This window comes from Chrysemys picta, chromosome 3, assembly GCF_011386835.1.
Source record: "Chrysemys picta bellii isolate R12L10 chromosome 3, ASM1138683v2, whole genome shotgun sequence".
In the NCBI taxonomy this organism is placed as follows: domain Eukaryota; kingdom Metazoa; phylum Chordata; order Testudines; family Emydidae; genus Chrysemys; species Chrysemys picta.
In genome coordinates this window covers 105,959,948-105,977,651 of record NC_088793.1, presented here as the reverse complement: position 1 = coordinate 105,977,651, position 17,704 = coordinate 105,959,948, and the positions used below count along the sequence as shown (strand labels likewise).

At 41.4% G+C, this 17,704-nt stretch overlaps 1 protein-coding gene across 19 annotated transcripts in view; it reads left to right on the top strand.

The window, feature by feature from the left end:
• Positions 1-17,704, top strand: part of NHSL1 (NHS like 1) — a 244,036-nt gene that overhangs the window by 211,927 nt on the left and 14,405 nt on the right. For 11 of the 19 annotated variants that reach the window (XM_005280349.4, XM_005280348.4, XM_005280347.4 and 8 more), the window contains 2 exons: positions 4,505-4,697; positions 11,154-11,285. In XM_005280349.4, the coding sequence (XP_005280406.2) occupies positions 4,505-4,697; positions 11,154-11,285 (325 nt within the window). The remainder of the gene's footprint in view (positions 1-4,504; positions 4,698-11,153; positions 11,286-17,704) is intronic. The other 8 variants (XM_065590262.1, XM_065590261.1, XM_005280351.4 and 5 more) reach the window with 1 other exon arrangement.

Genomic DNA, 17,704 nt, shown 5'->3' with positions numbered 1-17,704 from the left:
GTCCAAAAGAAAAGCTAGTATGAAGCAAAGAATTTTTACAATTTTTACAATTTTAAAATGGGAAAGTTGCTTTCTGTCGTTTCAGAAATACTCTGTGTTATGGCTGTACTGATGTGCTATGTGGCCAGTATAATCTCGTAGTATTGCCCCTTGCACTACCACTGTGATGTAATGTGCCTTATTTGATCAAAGATATTCTTGCAGTTAGAATGGTCACTCATCTAATCTACGTACAAGGCTGTGTGCACTAGCCTAAAAAAGTAGATGACCTTGAAATATTTAAGAGCCTACTTCCATATTTGGCAAGAAATCTGTATCTTCCATAATCAGCCAATTTAGAAATGAACGATTTCAGTGCAAACGAACCCAGGCTGCTGTTTCCCAGCAGGTGAGCTGTGCACAGCTTTGTAAATGTCATGCCTTTTCAGTACACTGATGTGGAAAAGTGTAAACAAATAATACCTACCACTACCACTGTTAGTATCCTGGGAGCTGGAATAGGAAGAAGGGGAAGTTGTGTGCTTCAAGAAGCCAGTACAATGGGAAAAAATCATCTGTAGTTGGAGCCTGACTTCCCACCCCACCCCCTAAAGCACCAAATTTCCAAAACTCCCTTTTAACAGAAATACAAATGCGTCCTCTAGCTTGAAAGAGCAGCTTCCATCAAAACAGCATTTTAGCTGCAGTCAGCCCAAATAGTGCTTTGAATCACTTTTCACAAGGATCTTCACCTGTATATTTGTTTGCTCATTTGGCTGGTCAATTCATTTCCCCCCCACCCTTAATTTTCTGAATCCTGATTTTTCTGAAAAATGTAGGCAATTGCCCCAGATCTTTGGATAATCAGGATTCCACATAGTGTTTCCGTCTAGATGCCATTGTTTCCCCTCCATCTGATCACTCCACTGTACAACAGCTTCATTTAAAAGAAAAATATTGTCTGTGCCCTGTTTGTCAGAGTAATTTCCTTGAAAGAGAAGGCGAGCTTCTTAACTGAATATCTCTGTCACTTGTCATACTGGAGCAGCCCCTGGTGATTGCCTGATGACAGCTGAGACCTAGTGACAGTTATTGATTCTGACAGTATCAAGCAACCAGAGGAAAAGTAGGTTACTGGAGCTTATCACCACATACAAAGGGCAAAACTGTGCTTCAAGTATGTCCCTTGGCACATGAACCAAGGAGAGAGAGAAACCTCTGGATGGAAATAATGTTACTCACCATCAAACAGATTCTGACTACCCCATTGAAACAAACACACACACTACTTTTCCTTTCTGTTCTATTGTACTGTAACAATACAGGTTAACACCACATACAGTTCAGGGTCATTTGTCATTTTCATTAGAAACTCATTATACCACAGCTATATTTTTTTTTAATCAAATTGGGCTGAAACATGGAATACAAGCTGCTATTCCTTATGTGATAGTGTTTGTTAGTTTTTCTCCATTGCTTAACTCATGCAGTTTTGTTAAAAGCTTCAGTGGTGGAAAAAAATCTGTTGAGGGTTGAGATTTTTTAAAGCAATTTAGACCTCAGTTCTCTGTTTGAAGTGATTGCCATTGGCTTCAGTGGAGCATAGCCACAAGGATCTGCCCATGGAGCTTTGTGCAAGATTGGGTCCCTAAACTATGCTTAGGCTTTGTCTACACTAAAGGGAAAAGTCGATCTAAGTTACGCAATTTGAGTTACATGAATAGTGTAACTCAAATCGACGTAGCTTAGATCTACTTAGCTCGGGGCCCACACTACGTGACGTTGACACTAAACTGGGAGGAGTGATAGATATGCTGGAGGGTGGGGATAGGATACAGAAGGACCTAGACAAATTAGAGGATTGGGCCAAAAGAAACCTGATGAGGTTCAACAAGGACAAGTGCAGAGTCCTGCACTTAGGAGGGAAGAATCCCATTCACTCTTACAGACTAGGGACCGAATGCCTAGGAAGCAGTTCTACAGAAAAGGACCTAGGGGTTACAGTGGACGAGAAGCTGGATATGAGTCAACAGTGTGCCCTTGTTGCCAAGAAGGCTAACGGCATTTTGGGCTGTATAAGTAGGGGCATTGCCAGCAGATCGAGGGATGTGATCATTCCCCTCTATTCAACATTGGTGAGGCCTCATCTGGAGTACTGTGTCCAGTTTTGGGCCCCACACTACCAGAAGGATGTGGAAAAATTGGAAAGAGTCCAGCGGAGGGCAACAAAAATGATTAGGGGTCTGGAGCACATGACTTATGAGGAGAGGCTGAGGGAACTGGGATTGTTTAGTCTGCAGAAAAGAAGAATGAGGGGGGATTTGATAGCTGCTTTCAACTACCTGAAAGGGGGTTCCAAAGAGGATGGATCTAGACTGTTCTCAGTGGTACCAGATGACAGAACAAGGAGTAATGGTCTCAAGTTGCAGTGGGGGAGGTTTAGGTTAGATATTAGGGAAAACTTTTTCACTAGGAGGGTGGTGAAGCACTGGCATGGGTTACCTAGGGAGGTGGTGGAATCTCCTTCCTTAGAGGTTTTTAAGATCAGGCTTGACAAAGCCCTGGCTGGGATGATTTAGTTGGGAATTGGTCCTGCTTTGAGCCGGGGGTTGGACTAGATGACCTCCTGAGGTCCCTTCCAACCTTGATATTCTATGATTGTATGACTCCCCTTACTCTTCTTGATCAGGTGGAGTACAGGAGTCAACAGGAGAGCGATCAGCAGTTGATTTAGCGGGTCTTCACGAGACCCGATAAATCGACCGCCGATGCATCTACCGTTAATCCTCCGGTAAGGGTTGACAAGCCCATAATGAACTTATTAAGACTGTTGGTTTTTGGCCCCTCTAAAATATGAATGGAAGTGTCCATAGATAAGATAATACACCAGGATCATCAATATAGTATTCAATAGAGAAATATAAAGAAAATCCTACACTTCAAAGCATATTCCCATATCATGCAAATACAGTATTATTAGTGTCATTTATCATTTCCATCAAGAGGCCCTAGCCGCATTGTACTAGGCACTGTACAAACAAATCATAAAAAGGTAGCCCCCGCCCCCGAAGGGCGTACAATCTAAGTGGTGGTGGTGATGGGGAATCGGATACAACAAACAGTGGGAGTACAACATGACAGTGAGATGATTGTGATCCATGTATTAAGCAATGGTTACAGCACAACAGCTGCCTACGCCATTTTTATACTACTGTACTTTTTAAGAGTACAATTTTTTAAATCTCTGTTAAAATATATATATATTTTAACATCTCCCCAAATCCATATATAAATATATGTTGTGCAGACATCTCCCCAAATCCTCAGCGCCTGGCCCATAAGTAGTGGCTGCAAAGCGCCTACAGAGGGTCACAGATTCCACCTCCATATATGACAGTCAAGCTATGAGGAATGAATGACAGCAGTGGGAGGCAGTGATCGGATAACTCATTGAAGAGCGAGTTTTTGATAATGCCTCCCTGATAAGGCATTGTTCTTACCTGGCAGAATGACAAAGGGACTGAATGGGTAACTTCAACTAGCACACCATCCCAGGTTGATGATCCGGAAACACAGATGTCAGTAGAGATGTAAGATGGAGGGTCTTGGAGCATGGTAGTCAGAGAGAGGAAGACCCACCAACATCACAGCTTCTCCTAACACTTACGTTCCTCCCCTCTCCACCACCCGTCACCCCAGAATTTGGCTCATGTAGTATAACAAATGATAGTACCACTAAACAAATGTCACTCAGCCGAAAGCCTTTTTTTGGCACAGTAATTTTGGGTAGTGAAAATACTATGCAAGCTTTGTTGTTCCCCACCCACCTCCCCACAAATAGCAGCATGGATGGTCCTTTAGTAAGGAATGACTTTATAAGGTATGCAAATCCTATGATACTGTGGTAATAATTAGATTTCCTAGTAAAATTCAATGGTGGTTAACTTAATTGTTTTTGTTCCTTGGTATTATCAATGTATACCCTTTTCCTCATCACTGAGGTGGGTCAGGGTTTCTCTCCTGTGCTTTATTTTAGTTCTTCGCTTCACTGAGCTGCATAAAAAACTGCCTCTTCATAACAGGCTTTTTGCTAAAACTGTGCACATCAAAACTAGGTAAACAGATGCTCAGTTCTGATGTCCCTTGCTAGCACATTGCTGAGAGAGGCATACAAGGAGGCGAACATGGAAGTTAACAACTGCAAAATGGAATGGAGTTAATAAATAACTTTATCATTTGCCATGCTTAAGATCATTTCTCATGCTACTTTAACATATACTCTGAGCAGGTTTGTTGGATAAATAACAAGTTTTCATTAAAAAAAAATAGATCATACTTTTTATGGGCAGGCTGTGATATCCTTACTCTTGCTGAGTAGTATCTTGCGCCACGAGTAGTCCTGCTGGCTGCAATGAGACTGCTTGCACTGTCAAATACTGTTCATTGTCAGTAAGGTTATCACAATTTGGCTTGACATTTTTTTCTTATAAGAAATTCATACTGTTGTATACATTTCTTTTTGTAGTGTTCAGTCCCTTCCCCAGAGGAGGAAAAGCTTATTAGCATCAAGAGAACTAGAACACCAGTTTCAAATGAATGTTCTGATATCAACACCCAAACTAACTGGACCAAGTCACTTCCATTGCCAACACCAGAGGAGAAAATGCGACAGCAAGCACAAGCGGTCCAAACAGATGTGGTTCCTATTAATGTAACTGGTAGGCTTTTCATTTCAGTGGTGTTTAGCATGCCTGTGGGCGGGGGGGCAAAAGATGCACCCTAGTCAATGTTGTTTCTTTATTTGTTACCTGAAGCATATGATTTAATAATATGCTGAAATAAATACTAGTTACTGCACCTTTATTTCAAAACAGTGGTTTGTGAACCCTAGTCAGACACTTAATTTAATGAAGGAAACCAACAGCATGGTCTTGAAACAGAATAAAAATTGATGAGATCTAATGGGAAAATTTATATCAATTACATTTTGCAATGGACTACAATGAAAATTTGTAATGGAAAATCATCTGCTTTAGTACTGGCAATGGTTTTCAGGATTTTATCTTAAGAATTTATGGAAGAGAAATTATCAAAAGATTTCTGTCCCCCAAAGCGGGAGAGTTTCAAAATTTGGAATATATATCTAACCATTTATTATTGATGGCAAGAGGCTTACAGGGAAAGAATATGGGTGAGGATATAAAAAGAGTTGTTGGGCTGCTTATATTTATGGCTCTTGGGAGGAAATTTCCTTTTGTATATATGTATTCCATACTTCCGTAGTATCAGTAATATCTTGACCCTAAATGTAAAAAATGTTGTGGGTGATTTTAGCTACATAGCTCCCATTTAAGACTATGGAAGTTACACTGCTGAAAACCAGTTAGACCCAGAAAAGTTTTTGGTGTATCCCAAATTAGAACTTTCATGAAAGATTAAATCATCACTTAATTCTTCCTTGTGTCTGAATATTATAAAGATTGTATATTATAGGTTGTTCAGGATATGTGTGTTTATGTTTAGATGCCAGAAACAGGAAGATATTCAGTATCTGACTTATTTCAAACCTCACATGGCTTCCATTTGACTTCAAGCTTACCATTATATTGTAATCAACAGCATGTAATATTTGATTTTGTTTAATAATTTATTAAGATGAGGCGTTCACCTCTCCTGTTCGATTACTAATAACTATTTAATACACATATTTTTTATTAATATAGTTTTGTGAAAGAACTGCATAGAATTAATGCTGAATGTTTCCACTGGTGAAATTTTACAATGCTATACAACTTCAGGCCAATAATGAACACTACAAAGAAATCTGCAAATCAAGAGAAAATGTCTTGGACATTAAAAGAAGACACCAGAAAATAATGAAATGTTTCTAATTAACAGCATAAACAAATACAACACTAAAGTATTGCAGACCAATTGGCATTATCTTGGAAATATAGGATACACAGGTGCAGAAGGAGGTGTTATGGGAACAATGGATTATCTGCCGTAATCAATAAGTCTGAGCATGGCTTAGATATTGTGACAGCAGGAGCACAAGATACTTATAAATTGAGTAATCTGCAGTTCACAGTAATGACCTCTGTGTACTGCAAATGTACAGTGGAGACAAACAGATGGAAAGAAGGGGATGGGGGGGAGGGAGTAAAAAGATAAGAGATCAAGTAACTGCCAGGGGTTTAATTTAGCTATACAGTATTGGAAATGTTAATGAATCTGTATAAATTGTCCTTGTAATTTCATCAAGTTGTGTAACAAACCTTGCTTTCTTTGAAGTGCTTGTTTTGCACTCTATTCCTTTTATATAAGTGATAGTAAGGCGCTATGAAAGTGATTAGAGGAAAGCAAAATTACTGTTAGGTATGTAAACTACTCTACATGAACCATAAGGTTTGCTGGTCTCTGAAATTATTACTGTGCTACTTAAAAAATAATGAATTGAGTGCCGTAATGAAGGGGATCTATCCTTTGTTGCAGTCTAATACAGGTTTCAAAAAATTCATTCTTCCCCCAGCGTAACGTTGTTCTATACATTTCCTATGTTAAATTTACTTATATGGGGGAGGGGAAAAATGCAGAATGAAAACTTTGTTCTGTGCCACTCTTTAAGCCATGCTGTGCAACATACATAGCAGCTTTTGTTTCTTTGCTTGTAATTTTTTAATAACTTGTGATTTTTATGTTGTTTGCACAGAAGTGGGACAGAAATCCCTATTCATTACTATTTGACTGAAATAAAATATTAACCCAAGAAGTGGCTTTTGGAAATTGAAAGCATTTCTGAAAGTGCATTAATAATGAATAAGCTACAAGGCCTCTTACTGGGGTGTGCACCACATGGCGGTGTTCTGGCAGTTTAGCTGTTCAGTAGGACAGATTGCAATTAACACATTAGTATTACAAATCTGGTGGCTGGTCGGAAGATGCATGGTTACTGCATTAGGCTGACAAACTGCTGACTAGATATCCAGGTTTGGAAATGGATTCTGTCTTTAGGATAAACAGGGGCTGAGCTCGTTCCGCAAGTGATTTTGCTCCATTTTTTAGTGATGGGGTGGTGGCCAGCAAGTGCTTTTACAGCATGTTCTACATTTTAATCAAGAGACATATAGTGGTGTCTTGCTGCAGTGGGTTTTCTAGGACTATTTTCCAGCTATAAAAGTATCTAGTGGTGATGGGTAGGATAAGCAAGGGTGAAAATGAAGAGCAAGGGTCTGATTCTGCAAAGCATGCACTTAGATCCTGTTGACCAGGGCCGGCTCCGCTCTCCCCCCCGGCGGCCGGGGGGGAGGGCGCGGGGGGGGGAGGGCGGCCGGAGCACTGGGAGGAGGGCAGCGAGCCCCGGCGGGGGCTCCACTCTCCCCCCGGCGGCCAGGGGGAGGGGGGCCGGAGCCCTGGGAGGAGGGCGGTGAGCCCCAGCCAGGGCTTGCCGCTCTCCCCCCGGCGGCCGGGGGAAGGGCGCCGGGGGGGAGGGCGGCGAGCCCAGCCGTGGCCCCGCTCTCCCCGGGGGCCGGAGCGCCGCGCCACCCCCCTCCAGGTGCCGCCCCAAGCACAAGCTTGGTGGGCTGGTGCCTGGAGCCGGCCCTGCTGTTGACCTTGTGTCCCATGAATTAAAAAGTAAGACACATAGACTTCAGTGAGGCCGTCGAAGGACATTTATTATAAACCCTTAAAAACAAAAATGAATATTTTTAGATTTTTTATTAGACCCTGATAAATACATATTTTAGCCTCAAATAGTGGTCAAAATAAGACTGAAACATCATGATTTGATTAGTTTAACTTAGGTCTTGTCTACACTATAGGGGAAATTCGGTCTAAGCTACGTAATTTGAGTTACGTGAATAGCGTAACTCAAATCGGTTTAGCTTAGATCTACATACCGTGGGGTCCACACTACGCAATGTCAATGGGAGACCCTCTGCCGTCGACTCCCCCTACTCTTCTCGATCTGGTGGAGTACAGGAGTTGACAGGAGAGCGATCTGTGGTCGATGCATCGATCGCCACTCGTCGATCCCCCAGTAAGTGTAGACAAGCCCTTGATTTGTTAATGCGGCCTCTTTGTCTTAACATTCTTCATTGTCCTTAACATTTTTCATCCATACAAATCAATATAAATTTGGGCCTTTTCTTACTGCCTTTACTCACATGAGTAGTCCCAATTAAACCAAAGACCGATTGCATGAGTAATGGTTGTGGGATTGGATCCATAATAAACATAGTGACTTTCACGTGTTGCATAATCCATGCTGCAAAATCAAAGGCAGAATATGGCAAATGAGGATGGAGTGGCAGTGTTAATCAACAGAGGATTTCCTTGTTTGAATTATCTTAAATTACAATTAAAATTTTATTTTTTTCTGGAGGACTTGTGATTATATTTTTTTTGGTCTTTTTGTTTTGCATTCTAATTTCCTCAGAACCCACTGTCTTGTGTGCGATTGTTTTTGTTTTTTAAATGGAAGACGAAATTTTTGAAGAAACAAAAAAAACCTTCTATTGATAGGTCCAAACAGCTGGATGGAACTATCATAATGTGGGTAGAAGTGTTAGTTGTTCATCTGAAGGCTGGATTAACAAATGATCCTGAACCTTCAAGCAAAAAGGGTCCCAGCATCTCATAACATTTAGGGTATGTCTATGAATATGTCTGGAATAAAAGACCCACAGTATAGCCACGGCTGGCGTAGGCGCTGAGTTTCTAATCTGCCGGGGGGTGCCCCCCCCAGCTCCACCTAGGCCCAGCCCCCACTCCACCCCATCCTGCCCTTTCCCCGCCCAGTTCCAGCCTGTCCCCCGAGCGCGCTGCGCTCTCGCTCCTCCCCCCCAGCACCTCCTGACGCTGTGAAACAGTTGATCCGTGGCAGGCGGTAAGTGCTGGAAGGGAGGGGGAGGCGCTGATCGGCAGGGCCCGCCAGCGGGCAGAAGGAACTGGGGGAAGGGGGAGGTTTTGGTAGGGAGGCTGCCGCAGCCACCATGGAGTCGGTGCCTATGACGTCTGGCCTGGGTCAGCTGACTCAGGCTCATGGGGCTCCGGTTACGGGGCTGTAAAATTACTGTGTAGATGTTCGGGCTCAGGCTGGAGCCTGGGCTCTGGGACCTACCCCCCCTGACAGGGTCCCAGAGCTTGGGCTCCAGCCTGAGCCCGAACGTCTATACAGGATTTTTGCAGCCCCAGCCCGCTGACCCAGGGCAGCCCCAGGTGTGTGTTTGCTGTGTAGACGTACCTGCAGGGTATGTCTGTACTCCAGTCAGGACATGTGATTGCCATACATGAGCTAGCTTGCTAAAAATAGCAGTGTTACCATGGTGGCATGAGCTAGCCACTCAACAAGCCTGCCCAGGACTTGTGTATGTCCTTGAGTGGCTAATCCATTTTTAATGCTATTTTTAATGAGGTAGCTTGGGTATGGCTATATGTGCTGCTATAACACCACCTGATAGCAGTGTAGACATACTATTAGAGTAGTAGTACTGTCCTCTAAAAGTAGACATTCTGCCACAATGTTTTGGGGCCTATCATAGATCCTGGGGGAATGCCCCGTACTTTAAATATGACCGTATTTAAAGCCATATTTAAATAAATCCCCGCCCCCACTTAAATATGGTCTTACTTTAATTACTAGAACACTGAAAATTGAGATGACATTGATGCACTGTTACAGTTGCAAAGATTTTGGTTAGCAAGAATGCTATGCATTGGGATCCATTAACATTTAGTCATAACCTTTGTATATGATGAATGGAACTGCTACAATTATTAGTCCTGTGTTTTCAGGTGTCTGCACACAATCTTTTGAAATGTAAAGTGTTGTAGAAATTATGGTATTTTCAGCGCTACCTGTATGACACACACTGATGTGAAGGAAACCAGGAGAAAGATGTATGAGAAGTACGTTAGCTACTGTGTACGTGCAGTAGTCACTTTTCAGAGGTTCCAAATTTGGCCATTGATTTTTTTAAACTACTAAAGAAAAACTTAGAAGGCAGAAAGAGAATACACATGCTCAAGTGTGTACAGCCTCTCAGTTTTTAAAACAAAATTATTCGTGGGTTTTTTAAATTAAAAAAAAAAAGTTTGAGCACTGTGATCTAATTTTAGGGGGGGAAATTAACTTGGCTGATAATTCAGAAATTAACTTGGTTTGATCTTAGTGGGAATTAAAATGGCCAAGTTGTGAACCCCTAAAAAGTGAGTTTCTAAAGAAAATCTGCTCAACCTTAACTGGAGGGGTGCTGCTGCTGGGTCCCATTATGATACAGTATATGGTCACTATAAGGCTTTCTCCAGTAATGCACTCTGATAGACACGAGTTCTTCATTCTGTAGTAGTCCATTTATGAATGTTCCGTTTATAAAGGTTTGATAATAACCAATATTACAGTTTATTAATACTTTTGGCCTATCACTTATGGAGATTGGGATTGAAATATAGCTGAGATCACAAGGAAAATTAGTTTGGTCTCACCCTGGTTACCATGGATGTTTACCCACATCATGAAATAACTGTACAAATTGGATACTGTTGCTTTGGCAATGTTTGCTTGAGAATCAGAATCATAGAATATCAGGGTTGGAAGGGACCTCAGGATGTCATTTAGTCCAACCCCCTGCTCAAAGCAGGACCAATTCCCAACTAAATCATGCTCAGACTGAAAAAAAAATATTGCAGGTCAAGGTTTAAATGCATTGGTGGAGCTACATGAGGAAGCTAGCATTAGTCCTGCCATGACAATGTCTGTTCCTAAGTGAACAGTGTTAGTCTTTCATTTTCAAGGAGCAATCAAATTTGCCATCCCCCCCCCCCACCACCACCACCACAACAACCAAAAAAAAAAAAAAAACCACACACAGAGGGCCAGATTCAAACCTGATGACTTTAGTGGAATGGCACATGCTTCAGTCAGATTTGAACTAGGGCTAAGGAGTCAAAATATCATACACCATGCACCTTTCTATAATGTATATGTTCCTCAAGCCTTATGGTGATGATATGCTGTATCTTTTCCTTCAATGTATACCCTCACTGTAGGACTGAGCTAACATCATTTATTAATGCCTTTTTTTCATTTCTACAATGAGCTAGTGGAAGAAAGTGCATGATGTCAGCGTGCTTGAAAGTAATGTTGCTTTGCTTGTTCTACTACACATTAGGGGAGAATTTCGACCGCCAAGCCAGCATTCGGCGGTCTCTAATTTACACAGACACTGTGGTAAGACGGCCGAAGAAAGTCAAAAGGAGAAAGACTATTACAGGAGTCCCTGACAACATTCAAAAGGAGCTAGGTATGGCTCATCAGAACTGTATTCCGTCACTATTCATCTTCACTGCTTCCCATTACTTGACTAATAACATTTACCAGTGCTCATGAAGCCAATACAGTCTGATAGCCTATAAAGTTCCAAATAAATGTGTGCCCTATTGCAAAAGGCATGTTAATTCAAGCCAAATCATTTGTGCATCTGGAAATTAAAGCTCTTTGTTTGCTGATTTCAGTCAATTGAGGGGAACACATTATTTGAAAAAGTTGTGTACTGGGACAATAGAAATCTGCAGGGATGTAAAATCCATGCATTTAGAATCTTCCTACAGATTTTGCCCTGTGCTTCAGAATATAAGCAACCATTGAAATAAAAATGAAGTGTTTAGGCATTTTACTTGTGAAGAATGCATTACCACTGTCAACCAATTAATGGTTGTCTTACTGGATCTGCTGCCTCACACTGAAACAAAACTACCCAAAGAGTCATCCACTTCCTCCAGTGTAGGTCAGACTTAATTGTGACCTCTTAAATGCCAGCATTGTTAACTATCTCATTGCTTGACGTAGACTAGACATCTAGTAGTAGATTAACTAGATGTTTAATGAGAACACTTCAATGTCCTGATGTTCAACTCTTTTGCATGTTCCAGAGGAACAATTTTCTAGCCAGTGGCTACTTAGGGTTGTAATCTTTTTCAGATTTAATAGGTTAGGGATATTTAAAGTTGGTGGAGCTCTGGGTTTTGGCAAACCCTTTTAAACTTTTTTTTAAAGGCTTATAAAACTAGTCTGAGTAAACATATCTTTATTTTCCCAGCCATTTAAATCCATGCTTTTTCCTGTTTTAAAGAGAATTGAGTTTTCTAAATCATAATTTTTTAGCCAAAGGAACTCCAGTAATTTTATATTAAAGTTATAAGAATTTCCAAAAAATGGAGGTAGTGCAAGCTGTGTGCCATACAGATGGTAATATCTCATGTGTTAATTCTTCCTTTAGATTTTCTCCCTCCTGCATTTTTTTTCCATTTTTCCTCATTCTTCCGTTTTTCCCCACTCTGTTTTTCAGTCTCCCAAGCAGAACACAAAACTCAGACTCAAATATCATAAGTAGGTTTGAAATTAGGCAAAGCAAGCTCACCTGTCCCAATTTCTGACATAAGAAGGGTCAGGCTTATAGAATACTTGAATGGGAGACCTATAGGGAAAACCCAGGTGCAGTACAAAGTGGTGCTGTAAATAGAGCTGTTCCATCAAAATCCATAATGAAACAATGTCCCAATACGGGAATCTCACCTTTCTTTTTGCTACCAAACAAGATTTACACAGCATAACACTGTATTGAATCTTCACATGGCAACTTTATATCACAACACCTTTTGATGTCGTGACGAAATGACATGGTTTTCTACTTATAATGAATTGAGATTCTTTTAATGTCCTGAATGCTAGGTTTGTAGGATGCAAACCAGACCTGGAAAAGTTGGATTTGTGAATTCTGAAATGAGTGGCAACCCACTTAGGAAGCACTGTGTGGAGGATGTGGTCTTTTGCATATCATGTAAAACCAAAACTCTGAATATTTGTGCACATTTTATGCATTTATTTTTACCATCTAAAATACTTGATTATCATTTACTAGCTGAAATAAATAGCAAATACAGATAGCATCTGTACTATGCAGAAATCTTCCACAAGTGTCTTAAACGAAGGTTGCCTTTTGCTGGTTCTACTTTTAAAAATGTTGAGACCACAGATTTTATGGGCCTGATTCTTTGTTCTTATGTTTCTGTGATGTGCTGAACACAGAAACAGAAGGGGCAGGAGTAAAAGGTGACTCTGAATCACCTTTCACTCCCTGCATTTTCTCAGGCTGTTTGGAAATTTGTTTGGCCTCTCGCTTAAGCTACAGTAACCTCTGGGCTGCTAATCTATGCTCTGGCTGCAACAGCTTCTTATGGACTATCTGCTATGTCAGGATAGGCAGAGCACAGCCACAGCCCTTGTGTTGGGACCTGTTATATTAGCTTTACAGAACCATTGTGGCAGTTCTGCACCACATAGGGAGCAAATTTATGCTAGGGGGATTCCCTAGGAGCCATTGTTGCCCCCTTAATGCCTAGCACGTATGCAATTTTAACAGTAAATATCAAAACACTTTTTTCAAAGTAGGTCAGTATCATTATCCCCATTTTACAGATGGGGAAACTGAAGCACAGAGAGGTGAAGTAACTTGCCCAAGGTCACCCAGCAGTGAGAGTTGAGAAAACCCAGGTCTCCTGAGGGTCATTTTGGTGCTCTGTCCATTAGGCCACACTGCTTCCTTGCAATATATGCATGTAATCCATTCTGTTTCCCTAACCCTGTCTCAAAGCAAACAACTTCTTGTTAAACATACCACAGCTCATTTTGTTGGAACATGGACCCAGATCAAATCCAAATCAAGCAATTACATTGTGCCTATCTACATTTTCCCTGTGGTTTAAATTGAATAAATGCCTCTTTATGTCTTCCCTAAAGCATTGCTGTAAATGGCCATAATGTTTATACAAAAACTGAAATCTCTGGACACATCAAAGTTGCCATGCACAGGCTAAATAATCAACCCATAGCAGACTTGTTACATCTTATTTGTTCTTCAAAAGGAAACAGAAATATGAGAGAACCTCAAATCTCTTACCAAAGTGGACTATTTTTGTTGTTATGGAGTTGGAAAAGACTCTATAAGGCTGAAATGTTGGGGTTTTCCCCGTTTCTCTGTTTCCTTTTGACGAATAAAGACAAAATATAGCAAAAGTCTTTGTCAGATGTATATGAACACAGCAGTTTTGGTGTACATAGTGACTTTGATGCCATTGGAGTTTAATCAGATATTCTAAAAGGGAACACTAATTGCACCCATGAAGATCCCAATGAAAAATATCTTTAAATATTCATATTTTAGCATACTTTGAAGTGTTGCCCTTTTGCCATTTCAATTATGAGCAAAATGATCCTTGTACATAGTCTGTAAAGCACTTGGAGATCCTTCTGCATGAAAAGTGCTCTATAAATGTAATATCTCATGATGGCCCTTCACTTCTCCAGTAAAGTAGTTGTTCTCATATCCACACTGGCCAGATTCAGAGTATTAGACCCCTAACAATTTAGAGATACCACCTAGATACTGCAAAGGGACTAACTTTATATACGTTAAACAATACTGTTGCTGAACAGTAGCATCTCTTAAAACTATTTAACAAAAAGGGGGGAAATGGGTGTTAAATTTCTACAGACACTAACACACTCTTGATTATTTTTACATAGCTCTAAATTATCTGCATCAACTACATAGAAACCATAAAACTTAGCCTCTGTGGGGCAGAATTTGAATAAGAGTAAAGAAAAAGCAAGAAAAGTCAGAGACTAATGCTCCAAATGTGTGTACCTGTATGACTTAGCATGGCTTGTCTACATGTACAGCGCTGCAGCGGCACCGCTGTAGCCCTTAGTGAAGACGCTGCCTACACCGACAGGAGAGCTTCTCTTGTCAGCGTAGGTAATCCACCTCCCCAAGAGGCGGCAGCTATGTTGACGGGAGAAGCCTTCCCATGACATAGCGCTGTCTACACCAGGAGTTAAGGCGGTATAACTGCATCACTCGGGGTATGGCCTTTCCACACCCCTGAGTGACGTAGTTATATCGACATACATTTGTAGTGTAGACCAGGGAAAACTCTCTCTCTTCTGGATGTGGCATTACTAAAGCAGCTACTTTCCATCACCATTTCCTTTATCACATTCTAACTCTTCTCTGGATGTCAGGATGTACCTTTTCTGGAACTGGTGAATCTGGGTTTCACCTGTCAGAAAGTAAGACAATTCCCCTCTTTCTCTTACAGAAGGGCACGTATCAGGGAGAATCTACTGGAAGCCTCCCCCTGTTTTCAGTCCTTTGTAAAATTCACCTTCCTTTTCCTGTACCTCTAGGCTGTGGACTGGACCAAAGACACCAACTTTTTTTCACATTTTTACAGTACTACTTCACTTACTGTGTGCTGACTCTGTACTGACTCCTTTATCAGGGATCTAGCCTAACCTGATCCAATGCTGCCTTTACCAAGACTTGAAGCTGTCTTGCTTGCGGATAAGCTTTCCCCATAAACCTGCACCAAAGCAGTTCCAATGGGTTACGTCTTTCAATTATTCCAGGCTCTAGGTCTCCTACGCTCCCTCCCTATATCTCTGCACCAGTCCTATAGCAGGAACCACATCTAATCCTCCATTATTGGAAGCAAAGCAGGTCGGTCTTCGTCTCAACAAGGATAGGTTCAGTAGAGGAAATTGCTTTAGAGTTTCTTTCCTTGCTTGTTTCTCTCCCGGGTCCCCCCTTTTGTCTGGCTCCATGCACATTCTGATTCTTCGCCTCTTAACAGCCTGGCAGCTAGCCTCTGCCCTCTTTTCTGGTCCTGGGGGCGGGGAGGAGTCGGGGAACTGGAACCCTTTAAGCATACCATTCTGTCCATTACTGCTGTTCTCACATCACATCTTCAGTAACAGCGTTCACAAGTCTTTTTAACATAAGGTCCAATTGAATGTCCTGGGGTTTTATTCACAATAACCTCCCCCCCGCACGCGCGCACACACACTTTTTTTTTTTTTTTTTTGTAAAGGAAGTTGTTTTAAGGGCCAGAATTGAGATCAGATGCTTTTCTTTGGTTCCTGTCTCTAGCATCTGCTTCCTGATAGGTCCCCAAACACCAAATTTGTTTGTGACAACATATCAGTGATCAGGATGGATGTCTGACAGCTGAATCCAGAATAGTCACTCGGCACCTGCTTTCTGGTAGGACAGATCACATCACTTGGTTGTCATCAACCATCCGTAAATGTTCCAACTGTCACTTTTTAACTTCTTATAGTTGGAACTCTTTCTTCTAATCAACAGCTGAGAGGAAACAATTCCTGTGAAGTCCCATGTAATCATCTCAGAAAACTTTGAGCAGCTATGACCCCAAATGATACTAGGCTTTAAGAAGTAAATCCATAGGTGTTTTGTTTCCTGGTGGATTCAACTAACTCCACCAAGTTCCTGAGCCCAAGTAATTGCTGTATACTTATAGAAATATTTTTGGTTTGCACCTGATCGCCTGCCTTCTCCACTAGAACTCCAGATAACTCTAGGTTCTACAGGCGTGTATAGATTCCCTGCCGGTGTCAGGCAACTCAAGCCATGGGATTTCAAATCCTGGTGGTCTCTCAGTCTCTCTCTATATACATATCCCACATAGTCCTCGGAGAGGATATTATTTCCTTTAGGGTCATTGGGCATTTGTGCTGTTCACTGGTGGTACTTCTAAGGCTGCAGCTTCTGAATGTCATTGAGATACTTGGCTTTGGGTTTAATCCATTGCACTTCTATAGTACCATTCATCTGAGGGTCACAAAGAGCATTCCAAACACTAATGAATTCACAGTTAATCACAACACTCTTAGGAGGCAACTAAGTATTATCCCTATTTTGCAGATGGGGCAAGTGAAGCACAGAGAGGTTAAGGATAATGACTATGCCCAAGGTCAAATGTTGAATCAGTGGCATAGCAAGGAACAGAACCAAAGCCATCTTGATTCCCCGTCCGGTAGACAGTCATCCATTAAACATTCATATTTTCAAGAAGCAGTGATCTTTACAAGGATCCAACACTTTTTAGCTGACAGTTCTGTGGAGTACTGTAGGATTTTGTGGGATTTTTTTTCCCCCTATCAAATGTCACAGATGCTTTATGGAGCACCCAGTGCAAATTCATGTACTTGTAAGTTGATTTTTGTTGTGTAGATATTATCTACTTGTGCAAGTGCTAGGGGAAAACATAGAGGAGGAAGTGACTCAAGCTGCTTACATGTGATAACAGGGATAGTGCTAGCACTGCACATGCACCATTCCTTTACCCAGCTTACCACCTTTGGAGAAGGCCTAGTAGTAGGGCATGAGTTGGGCTAAGTTCATGAACATGTCTGAAGCATAAGTGAGAAGTGCTAGAAATAATCATATAGCCAGACACAGAAGGTTTGGAAAGAGAGATTGCTTATATATTGGTTGAAACAAACACAATATTTTGTAACAACAATTCGACTCCTTTTTCTCTTGTGCATCCCTTCCATTTACACCCTGTTTTACCTCAGCGTAAAACCCCGCCTTGTGATGATCCTCAATTAACTGTTGCTGCTCTTTGTCAGAGTAATCACTGCAGAGTAGCATGAGGCTCTCTCTTCCAGCTGCATTTCATCCAACCCTAGGGACTTAAAGGCAAACTCTTTTCTCAGATCTGCATGATTAATCTACAGTGGCTAGATGGAGTAGCCACTAAAGTCAGGGTATACTGATCTCTGTCATGTGACAGGTATTTACCTTTGTAAACCTGTCCCAGCTCAACTGAGTCTCTATCCAGCACTTCTGATTGGAAC